General features: G+C 36.8%; 1 protein-coding gene across 9 annotated transcripts in view; it reads left to right on the top strand.

Moving 5' to 3' along the window:
• Positions 1 to 15,420, top strand: part of KLF8 (KLF transcription factor 8) — a 346,775-nt gene that overhangs the window by 293,542 nt on the left and 37,813 nt on the right. For all 9 annotated transcript variants that reach the window (XR_009530891.1, XM_060087557.1, XM_060087553.1 and 6 more), the window contains 2 exons: positions 1,248 to 1,321; positions 14,011 to 14,575. Coding sequence is in view for 8 of the 9 variants with exons in the window: in XM_060087557.1 (XP_059943540.1) it covers positions 1,248 to 1,321; positions 14,011 to 14,575 (639 nt within the window). In the remaining variant the exon portion in view is untranslated. The remainder of the gene's footprint in view (positions 1 to 1,247; positions 1,322 to 14,010; positions 14,576 to 15,420) is intronic.

Genomic DNA, 15,420 nt, shown 5'->3' with positions numbered 1-15,420 from the left:
AACCAAGTCATAAATGAGGAAACTAATTGTAATTGACTTGGAGGCACTTAGTGTGATCTGAAATCTGACCAATCAAGTCAAAAGCAAGCTATGAATTCATCTTTCTTACCCTATGTTTTCATCTCTGATGAATGCAGATAAATCAAAGGAAATCTGGTTGAAGAGGTGCTGGTAGGTACTAATGATGGAAATGATTGTAATGGTATAGGGCAGCTGAATGAAGCCACCAAGTATTTACTTTCATAAGAGGAAAAAGTAAACACTTGGTGGCTTCAATCAACTGCTCTACGCCATCACAATCATTTCCTTAACTTGGGATTTCTGGTTTTCTTTAATTAACAGTAATCTTTTGATGTTCCAACTACCTGCCCTTTGTTTCAAAGCTCCTATACATCCTAGCTCCCCACTCACCTCCTCAGAGCAGTTCTCTCAGGGTTACTTGAGATGCTGCCTCCTGGGCTTGAAGTCCTAAAACTTCCTGCCAAATAAAACATAAATCTCAACTTTTAGGTTGTGAGTATTTTTTTAGTTGACTATATATATATATATATATATATATATATATATATATATAGAGAGAGAGAGAGAGAGAGAGAGAGAGAGAGAGAGAGAGAACTTAATCCCTGTGCTGTACACCTGAAACTAACATGACATTGTAAATGAACTATACTTCAATTAAAAAAACCCTAAAAAACAGAAAATAAAAACAAAAAAAACAAAATAAAAAAGAGGAAAAATTATCTAAGAAGGAAATTAAAAATTGCTTATATTATCCCCACTTGGCTTGTATGTTTAAGAGAAATAGGAAGATAAAATGCTTCTTTAGAGAGATTCGGCGCTGATGTGTAAGCAAGTTCATTAGGGTAAATATCCACACAGGAGCATGGAACTCTTTAGAATGAGAACTAGGCCAGGAAGGGGAGGATTCTGGAAACTATGTAGCTATGATGATATTCCTGTGAAGATAGTGCTAGTTGGAGATGTTGGAAGAAACAGATTCATGTGCATACAGGATGTGAGGGGAGGAGGCAGCTAGTATTGTTGGGGACCAGTCGGAGCTCTATCTTGGTGAGTAGAATATGTAAATTAGAGTGTTGTCCAAATACTGACTTCTCAGTATCTATTAAGTCCTGAAAAATAATGTTCATAGAATACAAACAGGAGTAACCAGGGGTAAATGGCATACTATATGCATATAGTGGGTTAGATTTAATTTTTAAATTGTCTTTCCCTTGATTCTTTTCCAGATATGGATCAACTCATAAACAACTTGGAGGTCCAACTTAATTCAGAAGGTGGCTCAAAGCATATATTCAAACAGGTCAGTTATCAAGAAAATGAGATACTAATATTGAGCCATAATAGTGTTGAGTATCTGGTAATTGTCATAGAGCTGAAGCTCATTTTTCTTTCTAACAACATGTTGGGAGCTGAGAAGGGGTGAATGAAGGGAGGTTTCCAGGAGGTACCTGGATGCCTGGGTTTCTGGTTCAAATAGGGAGTAAATCTGGCGTAAAAGTAACATAGCCTTTGGAATCAAGGTTATAGGGACAAGATTAGACACTTCGTAGACAACAGCAGTCATTTATCTAGCACTAGTCCATATTTTGGGCACTCTGAAGACTAAATGCAATGTCTTATTTAATCCTCACAATAACTGTTGGATAGTGTGTTAGTCAGGGATCTCCAGATAAACAGAACCACCAGAATGTGTATTTCTCAATTTCTCTCTATCTATAGATATACATAAAATATGTATCTATCTATATCTATCTACTCTATCTATATCTATCTGTCTATATATATAATTAATATATATATATTATATATAAATATATAACTTTACATATAAAATAAAAATATATCTATATCTATAGATCTATCCAAATATATCTATATCTATCTACCTATTTATAGAGAAAGAATTTTTAAATATTTATTTTATTGAAGTGTAGTTGATTTACAATGTTGTATTAATTTCTACTGTACAGCAAAGAGATTCAGATATATATATATATATATACACATTCTTTTTCATATTATTTTCCATTATGGTTTATCACAGGATACTGAATATAGTTCCCTGTGCTACACAGTCTTTTTTGTTTATTCCTTCTATATATAATAGTTTCCATCTGCTAATCCCAAACTCCCAATCCATCCCTCCCCCACCCTCTCCCCCTTAGCAACCACAAGTCTGTTCTCTATGTCCCGGATATATGCCCAGGAGTGGGAATGCAGGATCATATAGCAACTCTATTTTTAGTTTTTTTGAGGAACCTCCATACTGTTTTCCATAGTGACTGCATCAGTTTACACTCCCACCAACAATGTAGGAGCGTTCCCTTTTCTGCACACCCCAGAGAGAGAAAGATTTTAAGAAATTGGCTCACATGATTATCGAATCCTAGTGTATCCAAAATCGGATGGGGTAGGCTGCCAAGCTGGAGAGCCATAGAAGATTTACAGTTCTAGTCCAAAGGCAGACTGCTGGAAGAATTTGTTCTTCCTTGGAGATCAGTCTCTGTTTATTGAAGCCTTCAAGTGATTGGATGAGGCCAACTCACATTATGGAGGGTAATCTGCTTTAGTCAAAATTCAATGATTTAAACATTAATCTCACCCAAAAAAAAAACTTCTTCACAGAAACATTCAGAATAATGTTTGACCAAATATCTGGGCACCTGGCCCAGCCAAGTTGACACATAAAATTAACCATCACAGATATGTATTCTTAATGTTCCCATTTTACAGATAAGAAAGTTGTGACCTTGGGCATTCCCGAACAAGGATTCAAAACAGATTGCCTGGTTTTTACAGCTAACCACTCTGTGTTAGATGTGGAAGTCCCATCTTGCTCAGGGTTGAGTTCTAATGTCATTGCATAAGTGAAAACCAAATACAGTCAAAATTATCCTTGAAAATCCTTTAAATTGCCTGTAAAATTGAACATACAGTTTTGTGTATCCAGTACTGATCTGTTTCTTTACTTAAGTCACCAGATAAAGTATCTGGCTGACAATTAAGAATCATATTTTAGAAAAAAATGTTTTTAATCATTAAATGCTTTGCCTTTGGTGTACAACTGAATTTGTTTGTTACATGTGCATATGGATGAGATGCCCTTATACTCTTTTAATGACATTAAATCCAATGTAATGTCTTATTTACCTTACTTGTAGGTGTTGCCATTTAGGAACTATTAGCACATCAAAAGTTGCTAATTATTGCAAAACTTCTGCTTGTTGCTGGTGCTTTGTTATAGTAAATACTAAGAGGAAGCTGAGTATAAGAGTTAAAAATTGATTAAACTTGTAATAAAAAAATTCAGGGAAATGTTGTCAAGCATGCATAGCTATCTTATTTTGAAATCTCAGTACACCTAAATACAATTCAAAATGTTTTTCCATGCGTTAAGTAGAGTAAGGTTCCAAAATTTGAGGTCACTTTGAAATTGGTGCAATGTATAGAAAATTCTGGATAGTAGATGATCTAAGCATTTTTTTGTTTGTTCATTTCTTGCCATTTCCAAGATATCTTGTTTTTAGTAAAGCTAGGGTACTTGTGGTACATGGCCACAAAACACTAACCATGTCCCAGGCCCAGAGCTTGTGTTCTATAATAGTGCAATGCTGGCAACATCTTAGTGGGCAGAAGCCTCCTAGTTTGGTTCATTACATGATTTGTTTATGTCATGAGGTAGGATTGGTGGGTGGGTGTCTAGCTCAGTACACACATCCTGCTCTCACTTCTTTGAATTCCTACATCACCATACCATATAATGAATGAGTACTTGCTTGTCACCTGTCCTTTGTTTATGGTTTATGATTATTTCCCAGAAGTAGGATTTCTTGGAAAAAGTGTATGAGCAGATCTAAGGTTCATACTGTATCATACATATCTTCCCCCCTCCAACTTAATATTTTTAACATTTTGGCACATTTTCTCACATAGTTGTATATACTCTCTCTCTTTCTCTGCCTCTCTCTGTGTGATTCTCTCCCTCTCTCTCTCTCTTTCTCACTTATTACCTTTGAAAGTAACTTACATCAAGAAACTTCAAGCCTAAATAATTCATCATGCATCACATACAAATGATGACATTCTCCTGCATAATTACATCAACACTAATACACCCAGGAAAATTAACAATGTTTCTATAATATTACCTAATTGGGTCATTCATTTCTCAATGGTTCTCAGTGACACCTTTTCCCAAACCATTCTTTCTTTCTGGAATGTGTTTCAGTCAGCCTGTTTAATTTACCAAATCCCACACTATCCGTAGGACCCAAATTCTAATTTCTTCTCTTTCATAAAGAACTTTAATTGATAACCCCAGCTCTCACTAATCTCTAGTGCCCTGAACTCCTGGAATGCTAAATTATCTGTATCAGTCACTCATGTGGCTCTGCTTGTTACTTTTTTTCTAATTGTCAACAGCTTCATGTAAATATCTCATTTTAAAAAAATTAAAAATAAAGTCTTGTGATGATGGCAGAAGAAGAGTAATGACTGAAGCCTTATTGTGGACAGGGTTTTTGTTAAGAATTGTTAGACCACAGGGCAGACTTGGTCTACAGAAGGACAACTCATGATGGTTTGCTGAAGCAGGACCCTGCAAGATCTTATTTCGTCAAGGCAATAAGAATAGCCTATATGTTCTTCAAGTTCTATACTTTCATCAGTCAGTTTCCATTTTGGATTTTCCTGAATAATATATTTGTCAATATAATGAATAACTGTGGATTGAGTACTAGCTAATCACAAGGCCTTGAACTCATGACATTATTCTCGGCAACACTCAAGGTCTAGGAGATGGCCTCTATTTAGCAAAAGATAGTAAGTTAAGTGGCTACCAAAGGGGAGTAGACAAATTAGGGGTAGGGGATTAAGGGATAAAAACTACTATGTATAAAATAGATCACAAGGCCTTGAACTCATGACATTATTCTCGGCAACACTCAAGGTCTAGGAGATGGCCTCTATTTAGCAAAAGATAGTAAGTTTGCCAAAGTAATATCCATTTTATATTTAACATTCAGAACTTCAGCTTCCTTAGGTTTCTGGGACTAAAGCAGAGTCCAGAAACTCCCTGAAAATTTAACTAGATCTTTCCTTAATGTATACTGGCAGACTGTTTATTTCTATATCTGCACCCTTAGGTTTCTGGGACTAAAGCAGAGTCCAGAAACTCCCTGAAAATTTAACTAGATCTTTCCTTAATGTATACTGGCAGACTGTTTATTTCTATATCTGCACCCACAGTCTACATACTTCTAGAGAAACGATATTATACCTAAGCTCTTCTTTTGTTTTTGTTTTGTTTTGTTTTGTTTTTCTTGGCCATGCCCCACTGCTTGCTGGATCTTAGTTCCCCGACCAGGGATTGAAGCCAGGCCATGGCAATGAAAGCCCCGAGTCCTAAACACTGGAACACCAGGGAATTCCCAACCTAACCTCTTCTTATGCTTTCTGTTGTAACTCTATTTCTCAGTGTTATCAGGATAATCTCTGTTATCTCAGATATTCCTGGGATTCTGCCTCTTTAATCTGGGAAGGGAGCTAGTTAGGTGAAGGGACAGGTAGGAAATATGGGAAAAATAGGAGCTTAAGTTGATATTAGGGATTCAGAGGAGAAGGAATTTTTAAGTTCAGCACAGCCATTCTTGACAACTTCTCCACATCCTCCCCCTCCCCACCAACACAATTCTACTGCTCACCTTACCTGGATGGAGTGAATCCACCCATGAGGGATGGATTACATTAGAAGTATGTCAAACAGTGGGACAAATCACAGAAGACATGTCTTAGAGGGGCAGATTGAAGCAATATGTGGACCACAAACAAGGCGTGAGTTGGGATTAGGTCCTGTAAATCGAGAAACCAAAAATACCATAGAATAGCAGAGGGAGAAATCAGATGGCTGTCTGGCTAAATTCTGCGAGTAAAATGTGGATACTTCTTGGTGCCTTTATTCATGCTCAGCATGCTCGGAGGGTATTTTAAAGAAAGTCAGAACAAGAGAACACTGCCTATTCTTGCCCCTCATCATTCTCTGAGTTAAGGCCCATATTATCTTTCATCTAAAATTTAAAAATCATAACCATAATATCATTTGATAATGATATTATGGATAATGATATTATGGATTGAGTCCTTTAAAAATTACCAGTAATTCTTTAATATCATCCAATATGCAGTTAATATTCAAATTTATCCAATTGTCTCATAAATGTCTTACCAAGATTTTTCCTTATGATTCCATTTTGACCTCTTTAAATCCTGTCTTATTCCTTCTTGAATCTATCCTTCATTAAGGAGCTAGTTAAATATCACAGAAATAGCTCTGCCCATGTCACTCCCCTCCTCAAAACAATTATCTTTTATCTCACCCAGCCTTTCCTTGAAATTCACTTTCTCTCATATTCCAAAAATAAAGCATAGTCATATTTTGTGTAAGGGATGCATTCCTGAACATCTCTCATAATTCAGAACTCCCACACCTCAAGTATAATCCTGATAGAGAATGGAGTCTTGTTTGTTTACTGGCTAAGTAACACTACTATCTCCAAAGCCATCTTCAAGGTCCAGATATTGCTTGGCAATGGCAGTAAACAGTCCACAATATCCTTGACCTTTTTTTTTTTAAATTGAAGTATAGTTGAATTATAATTTTATATAAGTTTCAGGTGTACAGCATAGTGATTCAGCATTTTTACATATAATACTCCATTAGAAGTTATTACAAGTTATATATATATACCACATCTTTATCTATTCGTCTATTGATGGACATGGGTTGCTTCCAAATTTGACAGTTATGAATAGTGCTTCTGTGAACATTGGGTGGCATGTATCTTTTTGAATTAGTGTTTTTTTGTTGTTGTTGTTGTTTTTCCAAATGCATACCCTGGAGTGGAAATGCTGAAGCATATGATAGTTGTATTTTTAATTTTTTGAGGAATCTCCATACTGTTTTCCATAGTGGCTACAACAACTGATATTCCCAACAGTGTAGGAGGGTTCCTTTTTCTCCACATCCTCTCCAACATTTGTTATTTGTAGACTTTTTGATGATAGTCATTCTGACAGGTGTGAGGTGATATCTCATTGTTGTGTTGATCTGCATTTCTCTGATAATTAACAATGTTGAACATCTTTTCATGTGCCTGTTGGCCATCTGTATGTCTTCTTTGGACAATGTCTATTCAAGTCTTCTACCCAATTTTTTTTAACTTTTAAATTTTTATTTTATTTTTTATACAGCAGGTTCTTATTTGTTATCCATTTCATACACAACAGTGAACACATGTCAATCCCAATCTCCCAATTCATGACAGCACCACCACCCCACCCGCCGCTTTCCCCCTTGGTGTCCATATGATTGTTCTGTACATCTGTGTCTCAATTTCTGCCCTTAAAACCAGTTCATCTATACCATTTTTCTAGGTTCCACATATATGCGTTAATATACGATATTTGTTTTTCTCTTTCTGATATACTTCACTCTGTATGACAGTCTCTAGATTCATCCATGTCTCTACAAATGACCCAATTTCTTTCCTTTTCATGGCTGAGTAATATTCCCTTGTATATATGTACCACAACTTCTTTATCCATTCATCTGTCAATGGGCATTTAGGTTGCTTCCATTACCTGCCTATTGTAAATAGTGCTACAATGAACATTGGGGTACATGTGACTTTTTGAATTATGGTTTTCTCAGGGTATATGTCCAGTACTGGGATTGCTAGGTCATAAGGTAATTCTATTTTTAGGTTTTTAAGGAACCTCCATAATGTTCTCCATAGTGGCTGTATCAATTTACATTCCTACCAACAGTGCAAGAGGGTTCCCTTTTCTCCACAGCGTCTCCAGCATTTGTGGTTTGTAGATTTTCTCATGATGCTCATTCTAACTAGTGTGAGGTGATACCTCGTTGTAGTTTTGATTTGCATTTCTCTAATAATTAGTGATGTTGAGCAGCTTTTCATGTGCTTCTTGGCCATCTATGTCTTCTTTGGAGAAAAGTCTATTTAGGTCTTCTGCCCATTTTTGGATTGGGTTCTTTGTTTTTCTTAATATTGAGCTTCATGAGCTGTTCATATATTTTGGAGATTAATCCTTTGTCCGTTGATTCATTGGCAAATATTTTCTCTCATTCTAAGGGCTGTCTTTTCATCTTGTTTGTAGTTTCCTTTGCTTTGCAACAGATTTTAAGTTTCATTAGGTCCCATTTGTTTATGTTTGTTTGTATTTCCATTACTCTAGGACATGGATCAAAAAAGATCTTGCTGTTATTTATGTCAAAGAGTGTTCTTCCTATGTTTTCCTCTAACAGTTTTATAGTGTCCGGTCTTACATTTAGGTCTGTAATCCATTTTGAGTTAATTTTTGTGTATGGTGTTAGGGAGTGTTCTAATTTCATTCTTTTACATGTAGCTGTCCAGTTTTCCTAGCATCACTTATTGAAGAGACTGTCTTTTCTCCGTTGTATATCTTTTCCTCCTTTGTCATAGATTAGTTGACTATAGGTGCATGGGTTTATCTCTGGGCTTTCTACCCTGTTCCATTGATATATGTTTCTGCTTTTTTGTCAGTACCATATTGTCTTGATTACTGTAGCTTTGTAGTATAGTCTGAAGTCAGGGAGTCTGATTCCTCCAGCTCCGTTTTTTTTCCCTCAAGACTGCTTTGGCTCTTCTTGGTCTATTGTGTCTCCATAAATACTTTAATTTTTTTGTTCTAGTTCTGTAAAAAATGCCATTGGTAATTTGATAGGGATTGCATGGAATCTATAGATTGATTTGGGTAGTATAGTCATTTTCACATTATTGCTTCTTCCAATCCAAGAGTATGGTATATAACTCCATCTCTTTGTATCATCTTTAATTTCTTTCATCAGTGTCTTATAGTTTTCTGCATACAGGTCTTTTGTCTCCCTAGGTAGGTTTATTCTTAGGTATTTTACTCTTTTTGTTGCAATTGTAAATGGGAGTGTTTCCTTAATTTCTCTTTCAGATTTTTCACCATTAATGTATAACAATGCAAGAGACTTCTGTTCCTTAATTTTGTATCCTGAAACTTTACCAAATTCATTGATTATTTCTATTAGTTTTCTGGTGGCATTTTTAGGATTCTCTATGTATAGTATCATGTCATCTGCAAAGAGTGACAGTTTTACTTCTTCTTTTCCAATTGGTATTCGTTTTATTTCTTTTTCTTCTCTGATTGCTGTGGCTAGGACTTCCAAAACTGTGTTGAATAATAGTGGTGAGAGTGGACATCCTTGTCTTATTCCTGACTTTAGAGGAAATGCTTTCAGATTTTCACCTTTGAGGATGATCTTTGCTGTGGGTTTGTCGTATATGGCCTTTATTATGTAGAGGTAATTTCCCTCTATGCCCACTTTCTGGAGAGTTTTTATCATAAATGGCTGTTGAATTTTGTCAAAAGCTTTTTCTGCATCTATTGAGATAATCATATGTTTTTTCTTCTTCACTTTGTTAATATGGTGTATCACATTGATTAATTTGTGTATATTGAAGAATCCTTGCATCCCTTGGATAAATCTCACTTGATCATGGTGTATCATCCTTTTAATGTGCTGTTGGATTCTGTTTGCTAGCATTTTGTTGAGGATAATTGCATGTACATTCATCAGTGATATTGGTCTGTAATTTTCTTTTTTTGTAGTATCTTTGTCTGGTTTTGGTATCAGGGTGATGGTGGCTTCATAGAATCAGTTTGGGGGTGTTCCTTCCTCTGCAATTTTTGGGACTAGTTTGAGAAGGAGGGGTGTTAGGTCTCCTCTAAATGATAGAATTCACCTGAAGCCATCTGGTCCTGGAGTTTTGTTTGTTGGAAGATTTTTAATCACAGGTTCAATTTCATTACTTGTCATTGGTCTATTGATATTTTCTATTTCTTCCTTGTTCAATCTTAGAAGGTTATACCTTTCTAAGAACTTGTCCATTTATTCCTGGTTGTCCATTTTATTAGCATAGATTTACTTGTAGTAGTCTCTTAGGATGCTTTGTATTTCTGTGGTGTCTGTTGTAACTTCTCGTATTTCCATTTCTAATTTTATTGATTTGAGGCCTCTTCCTGTTTTTCTTGATGAGTCTGACTAATGGCTTATCAATTTGGTTTATCTTCTCAAAGAACCAGCTTTTAGTTTTATTGATCTTTGTTATTGTTTTCTTTGTTTCTATTTCATTTATTTCTGCTCTGATCCTTATGATTTCTTTCCTTCTGCTAACTTTGGGTTTTGTTTGTTCTTCTTTCTCTAATTCCTTTAGGTTTAAGTTTAGGTTGTTTATTTGAGATTTTTCTTGTTTCTTGAGGTAGGCTTGCATTGCTATAAACTTCCCTCTTATAACTGCTTTTGCTGCATCCCATAGGTTTTGGATCATCGTGATTCTGTTTCCAGTTGTCTCTAGGTATTTTTTGATTTCCTCTTTGATTTCTTCAGTGATCTCTTGGTTATTTAGTAACGTATTGCTTAGCCTCCATGTGTTTGTGTTTTTTACATTTTTGTTTTTGTTTTTCCTGTAACTGATTTCTAATCTCATAGCATTGTGGTCAGAAAAAAATGCTTGATATGATTTCAGTTTTCTTAAATTTACCATGGCTTAATTTGTAACCCAGATGTTTATCCTGGAGAATGTTCCATGCACACTTGAGAAGAAAATGTAATCTGCTGTTTTTGGATGGAATGTACTATAAATATCAACTAAATCTGTCAGGTCTATGTGTCATTTAAAGCTTATGTTTCCTTATTAATTTTCTGTTTGGATGATCTGTCCATTGGTGTTAGTGAGGTGTTAAAGTCACCCACTATTATTGTGTTATTGTTGATATCCTCTTTTATAGCTGTTAGCAGTTGCCTTATGTATTGATGTGCTCCTATATTGGGTGCATATATATTTATAATTGTTATATCTTCTTGGATTGCTCCCTTGATGATTATGTAGTGTCCTTCCTTTTCTCTTGTAACATTCTTTACTTTAAATTCTATTTTGTCTGATATGATAATTGCTACTCTTGTCTTCTGTTGATATTTCCATGGAATATCTTTTTCTATCCCCTCACTTTCAGTCTGTATGTGTCTCTAGGTCTGAAGTGGGTCTCTGGTAGAGAGCATATATATGGGTCTTGTTTTTGTATCCATTCAACTAGCCTGTGTCTTTTGGTTGGAGCATTTAATCCATTCACATTTAAGGTAATTATTGATATGTATGTTCCTATTACCATTTTCTTAATTGTTTTGTGTTTGTTTTTTGTAGGTCCTTTTCTTCTCTTGTTTTTCCCACTTAGAGAAGTTCCTTTAGCATTTGTTGTAGAGCTGGTTTGGTGGTGCTGAATTCTCTTAGTTTTTGCTTGTCTGTAAAGCTTTTGATTTCTGCATCAAATCTGAATGAAATCCCTGCCAGGTAGAGTAATCTTGATTGTAGGTTCTTCCCTTTCATCATTTTAAATATGTCATGCCATTCCCTCTGGCTTGGAGAGTTTCCTCGGAGAAATCAGCTGCTAACCTTATGGGAATTCCCTTGTATGTTAACCTTATGGGAGTTCCCTTGTATGTTGTCATTTTTCCCTTGCTGCTTTCAATATTTTTTCTTTGTCTTTAATTTTTTGCCAATTTGATTACTATGTGTCTCAGCCTGTTTCTCCTTGGGTTTATCCTGTATGGGACTCTGTGCACTTCCTGAACTTGGGTGCCTATTTCCTTCCCATATTAGGGAAGTTTTCGACTATAATCTATTCAAATATTTCCTCAGTTCCTTCTCTCTCTCTTCTCCTCTGGGACCCCTATAATGCAAATGTTGTTGCATTTTATATTGTCCCAGAAGTCTCTTAGGCTGTCTTCATTTCTTTTCATTCTTTTTTCTTTATTCTGTTCCACAGCAGTGAATTCCACCATTCTCTCTTCCAGGTCAATTATCCATTCTTCTGCCTCAGTTATCCTGCTATTGATTCCTTCTAGTGTATTTTTCATTTCAGTTATTGCATTTGTCATCTCTGCTTGTTCTTTAATTCTTCTAGTTCTTTGTTAAACATTTCTTGCATGTTCTCTATCTTTGCCTCCATTCTTTTTCCACAGTCCTGGCTCATCTTCTCTTTCATTATTCTGAATTCTTTTTCTGGAAGGTTGCCTATCTCCACTTCATTGAGTTGTTTTTCTGGGGTTTTATATTGTTCCTTCATCTGGTACATAGTCCTCTGCCTTTTCATTTTGTCTATCTTTCTATGAATGTGGTTTTTGTTCCACAGGCTGCAGGACTGTAGTTCTTTTTGCTTCCACTGTCTGTTCTCTGGTGGATGAGGCTATCTAAGAGGCTTGTGCAAGTTTCCTGATGGAAGGGACTGGTGGTGGGTAGAACTGGCTGTTGCTCTGGTAGGCAGAGCTCAGTAAAACGTTATTCTACTTGTCTGCTGATGGGTGGGGCTGGGTTCCCTCTCTGTCGGTTGTTTGGCCTGAGGCGACCCAACACTGGAGCCTACCCGGACTCTTTGTTCGGGCTAATGGCGGACTCTGTGAGGGCTCACACCAAGGAGTATTTCCCAGAAATTCTGCTGCCAGTGTCCTTGTCCTCACGGTGAGACACAGCCACCCCCTGCCTCTGCAGGAGACCCTCCAACACCAGCAGGCAGGTCTCGTTCTGTCTCCCATGGGGTCATTGCTCCCTCGTTTGGGTCCCAACACACACACCACCCTGTGTGTGCACTCCAAGAGTGGAGTTTCTCTTTCCCCCAGTCCTGTCAAAGTCCTGCAATCAAATCCCGCTAGCCTTCAAAGTCTGATTCTCTAAGAAGTCCTCCTCCTCTTGCCAGACCCCCAGGATGGGAAGCCTTACGTGGGGCTCAGAACCTCCACTCCAGTGGGTGGACTTCTGTGGTATAAATGTTCTCTGGTTTGTTAGTCACCCATCCAGCAACTATGGGATTTGATTTTATTGTGATTGTGCCCCTCCTACCATCTCACTGGGGCTTCTCCTTTGTCTTTGGATGTGGGGTATCTTTTTTGGTGAGTTCCAGTGTCTTCCTGTTGATGATTGTTCCCTTCTACCCATTTTTTAATTGGGAATATCCTTGATCTTTGAATTCATGGAACTCAGAAAAATTGTAATTAGGTTGAGGTTTTATATTATTTTATATATTACCTGTAAAGTGATCATTTAATTAGTATTTACTTTTTGGCCATGCTGCATGTGGGATCTTAGTTCCCCGACCAGGAATCAAACCTGCGCCCCCTGTATTGGAAGCACAGAGTCTTAACCACTGGACCACCAGGGAAGTCCCTTAATTAGTATTTTTAAATTTAAAAGTTGCACAGTTAGATTTTGCATTTAATACAACTGACTGTACTGCATCATTATTCCCTAAGCATATTGTTTGTTGTTATGTCTCTGTAGATGGAAATTTTTTTTTACCTTTCTCTTCTTACAGAACTTCTATTAATTCTCTAAGACTCATCTGAAATATCACTTTCTCCTTGAAACCTTCCCTGATCTTCTAGACAGAATGAATCATTCCCTTTTCTTTTTCTAAAATTCCTTGCTTGTATATCTGCTGCTTCACTTATTATGTTATGACTTATAAGCAACTCATATTATTCTATCATTGTAGTTGGTATATTAGTATGTACTTCGTGGCTATACCTTATTCATTTGTGCCCTCACTGAGCTTAACACAGTACTAATAGTGGATACTCAGATGTGTTGACTCTAATTAATCTTGCAGAATTATTATAAAGTTTAAATGAAATAATTTGTATCAATTGCCTTATACAGTGCCTGATGCTGGTACTCAATAAAGTTTCCCTCTTTTTTCCTCTTTACCCTTGTTTTACTTTTTCCTCTTGCCTCATTTTTCTCAACTCCCTGTATATTCTGTCCATGACAACAGAATAGAGATTTCTTTCTTTCATTGCTCACATCTCTCTTCTTCAGGGTACTAACACTCACTGTTTGCATCTCTCATTTGTTTATGTATTTATTTTAGGTCACTGGCCCTGTTAAAATTAGAGATTCCCTTAAGGCAGCAGACAGAGGTAATATGACATCTCCACCACTCCTGGATGCCAACCCCATGGAGAACCCAGCACTGTTAAATGACATCAAGATTGAGCCCCCAGAAGAACTTCTGGCTAATGATTTCAACCTGCCCCAGGTGGAACCAGTTGACCTCTCCTTTCACAAGCCAAAGTCTCCTCTTCAGCCTGCCAGTATGCTGCAAGCTCCAATACGTCCTCCCAAGCCACAGTCTGCTTCCCAGACTCTTGTAGTATCCACTTCAACATCAGACACAGGCACTTCAGCAAACATCCCTACTGTTCTGACTCCAGGCTCTATCCTAGCCTCCTCTCAGGGCACTGGTGGTCAGCAGATCTTACATGTGATTCACACCATCCCCTCAGTCAATCTGCCAAATAAGATGGGTAGCCTGAAGGCCATCCCAGTGATGGTGCAATCGCTGCCCATGGTGTATACTACTTTGCCTGCAGACGGGAGCCCTGCAGCCATTACAGTCCCACTCATTGGAGGAGATGGCAAAAATGCTGGATCAGGTGAGCATCAATCTGCCCCTTTGATGGACCTTACCTTCCTTCATCTATTCCCTTTTTGAATGCCCTATCTCCTATTTCGTTTCCAATTATTCTTGCATGCAGCTTTAAGAGAAATTTTTCATAAATACTGTTTTTATCATGTCTCTTCAATGCTTACAAATGTACAAAGAATCTTTTTCATTTAGCCCATGTTTCTCAAACTGGAGTATACATATCTTTGTGTGAAATACTATATATCTTCCTGGAACCTCTCTATTATTTGACAGTAAGTAATTTAAAACATTTTATATTTTTAAAATATGGTTTTATTAAAGAGAAAAATATAATATTTGAATAATATTTTAAAACATGACCTTCAAAAATAGTTTTAAGCTACTAAAGCAACTACACGGGGACTTTCCAGGAGGATGTGTTTAGTCTTCTATGCCATTAGGAATGCTTTGGTAGAAAAGTTGAGAATGTTTCTAGCCCTATATACATAGCCAGCCTTATCTCTCAGCCTCTCCCAGCACTGTACCTTTTCTCTTCCCTACAGGTAAAATAGTTTTCTTTGAAATTTTGCCATCTTTCCTGTGTTCCACCTCATCTGGCATCTATCACATTCCATGTTACTTTTTTACATGCCTGTATCACAAATATATGGGCATTCTTCCCAATTGAATTGTAAATTTCTCGAGGACAAGACTCCATCTTATTTTTCTTTGTGTATCTCCAGAGAGCACAGTGGTAGATAGTAGTTGTCTTGTAACAAATAATGTGATGAACAAACTTGAAATTGTTTCCAGGAGAGAGTTCATATGCTGTAATCTTACTTTTTACTTATTTTTAAAATACGTTCAGAATTC

This window comes from Mesoplodon densirostris, chromosome X (genome assembly GCF_025265405.1).
Source record: "Mesoplodon densirostris isolate mMesDen1 chromosome X, mMesDen1 primary haplotype, whole genome shotgun sequence".
Lineage (NCBI taxonomy): Eukaryota > Metazoa > Chordata > Mammalia > Artiodactyla > Ziphiidae > Mesoplodon > Mesoplodon densirostris.
Note: the sequence above shows the minus strand (reverse complement) of the source record. Positions and strands in the feature narration are given on the sequence as shown.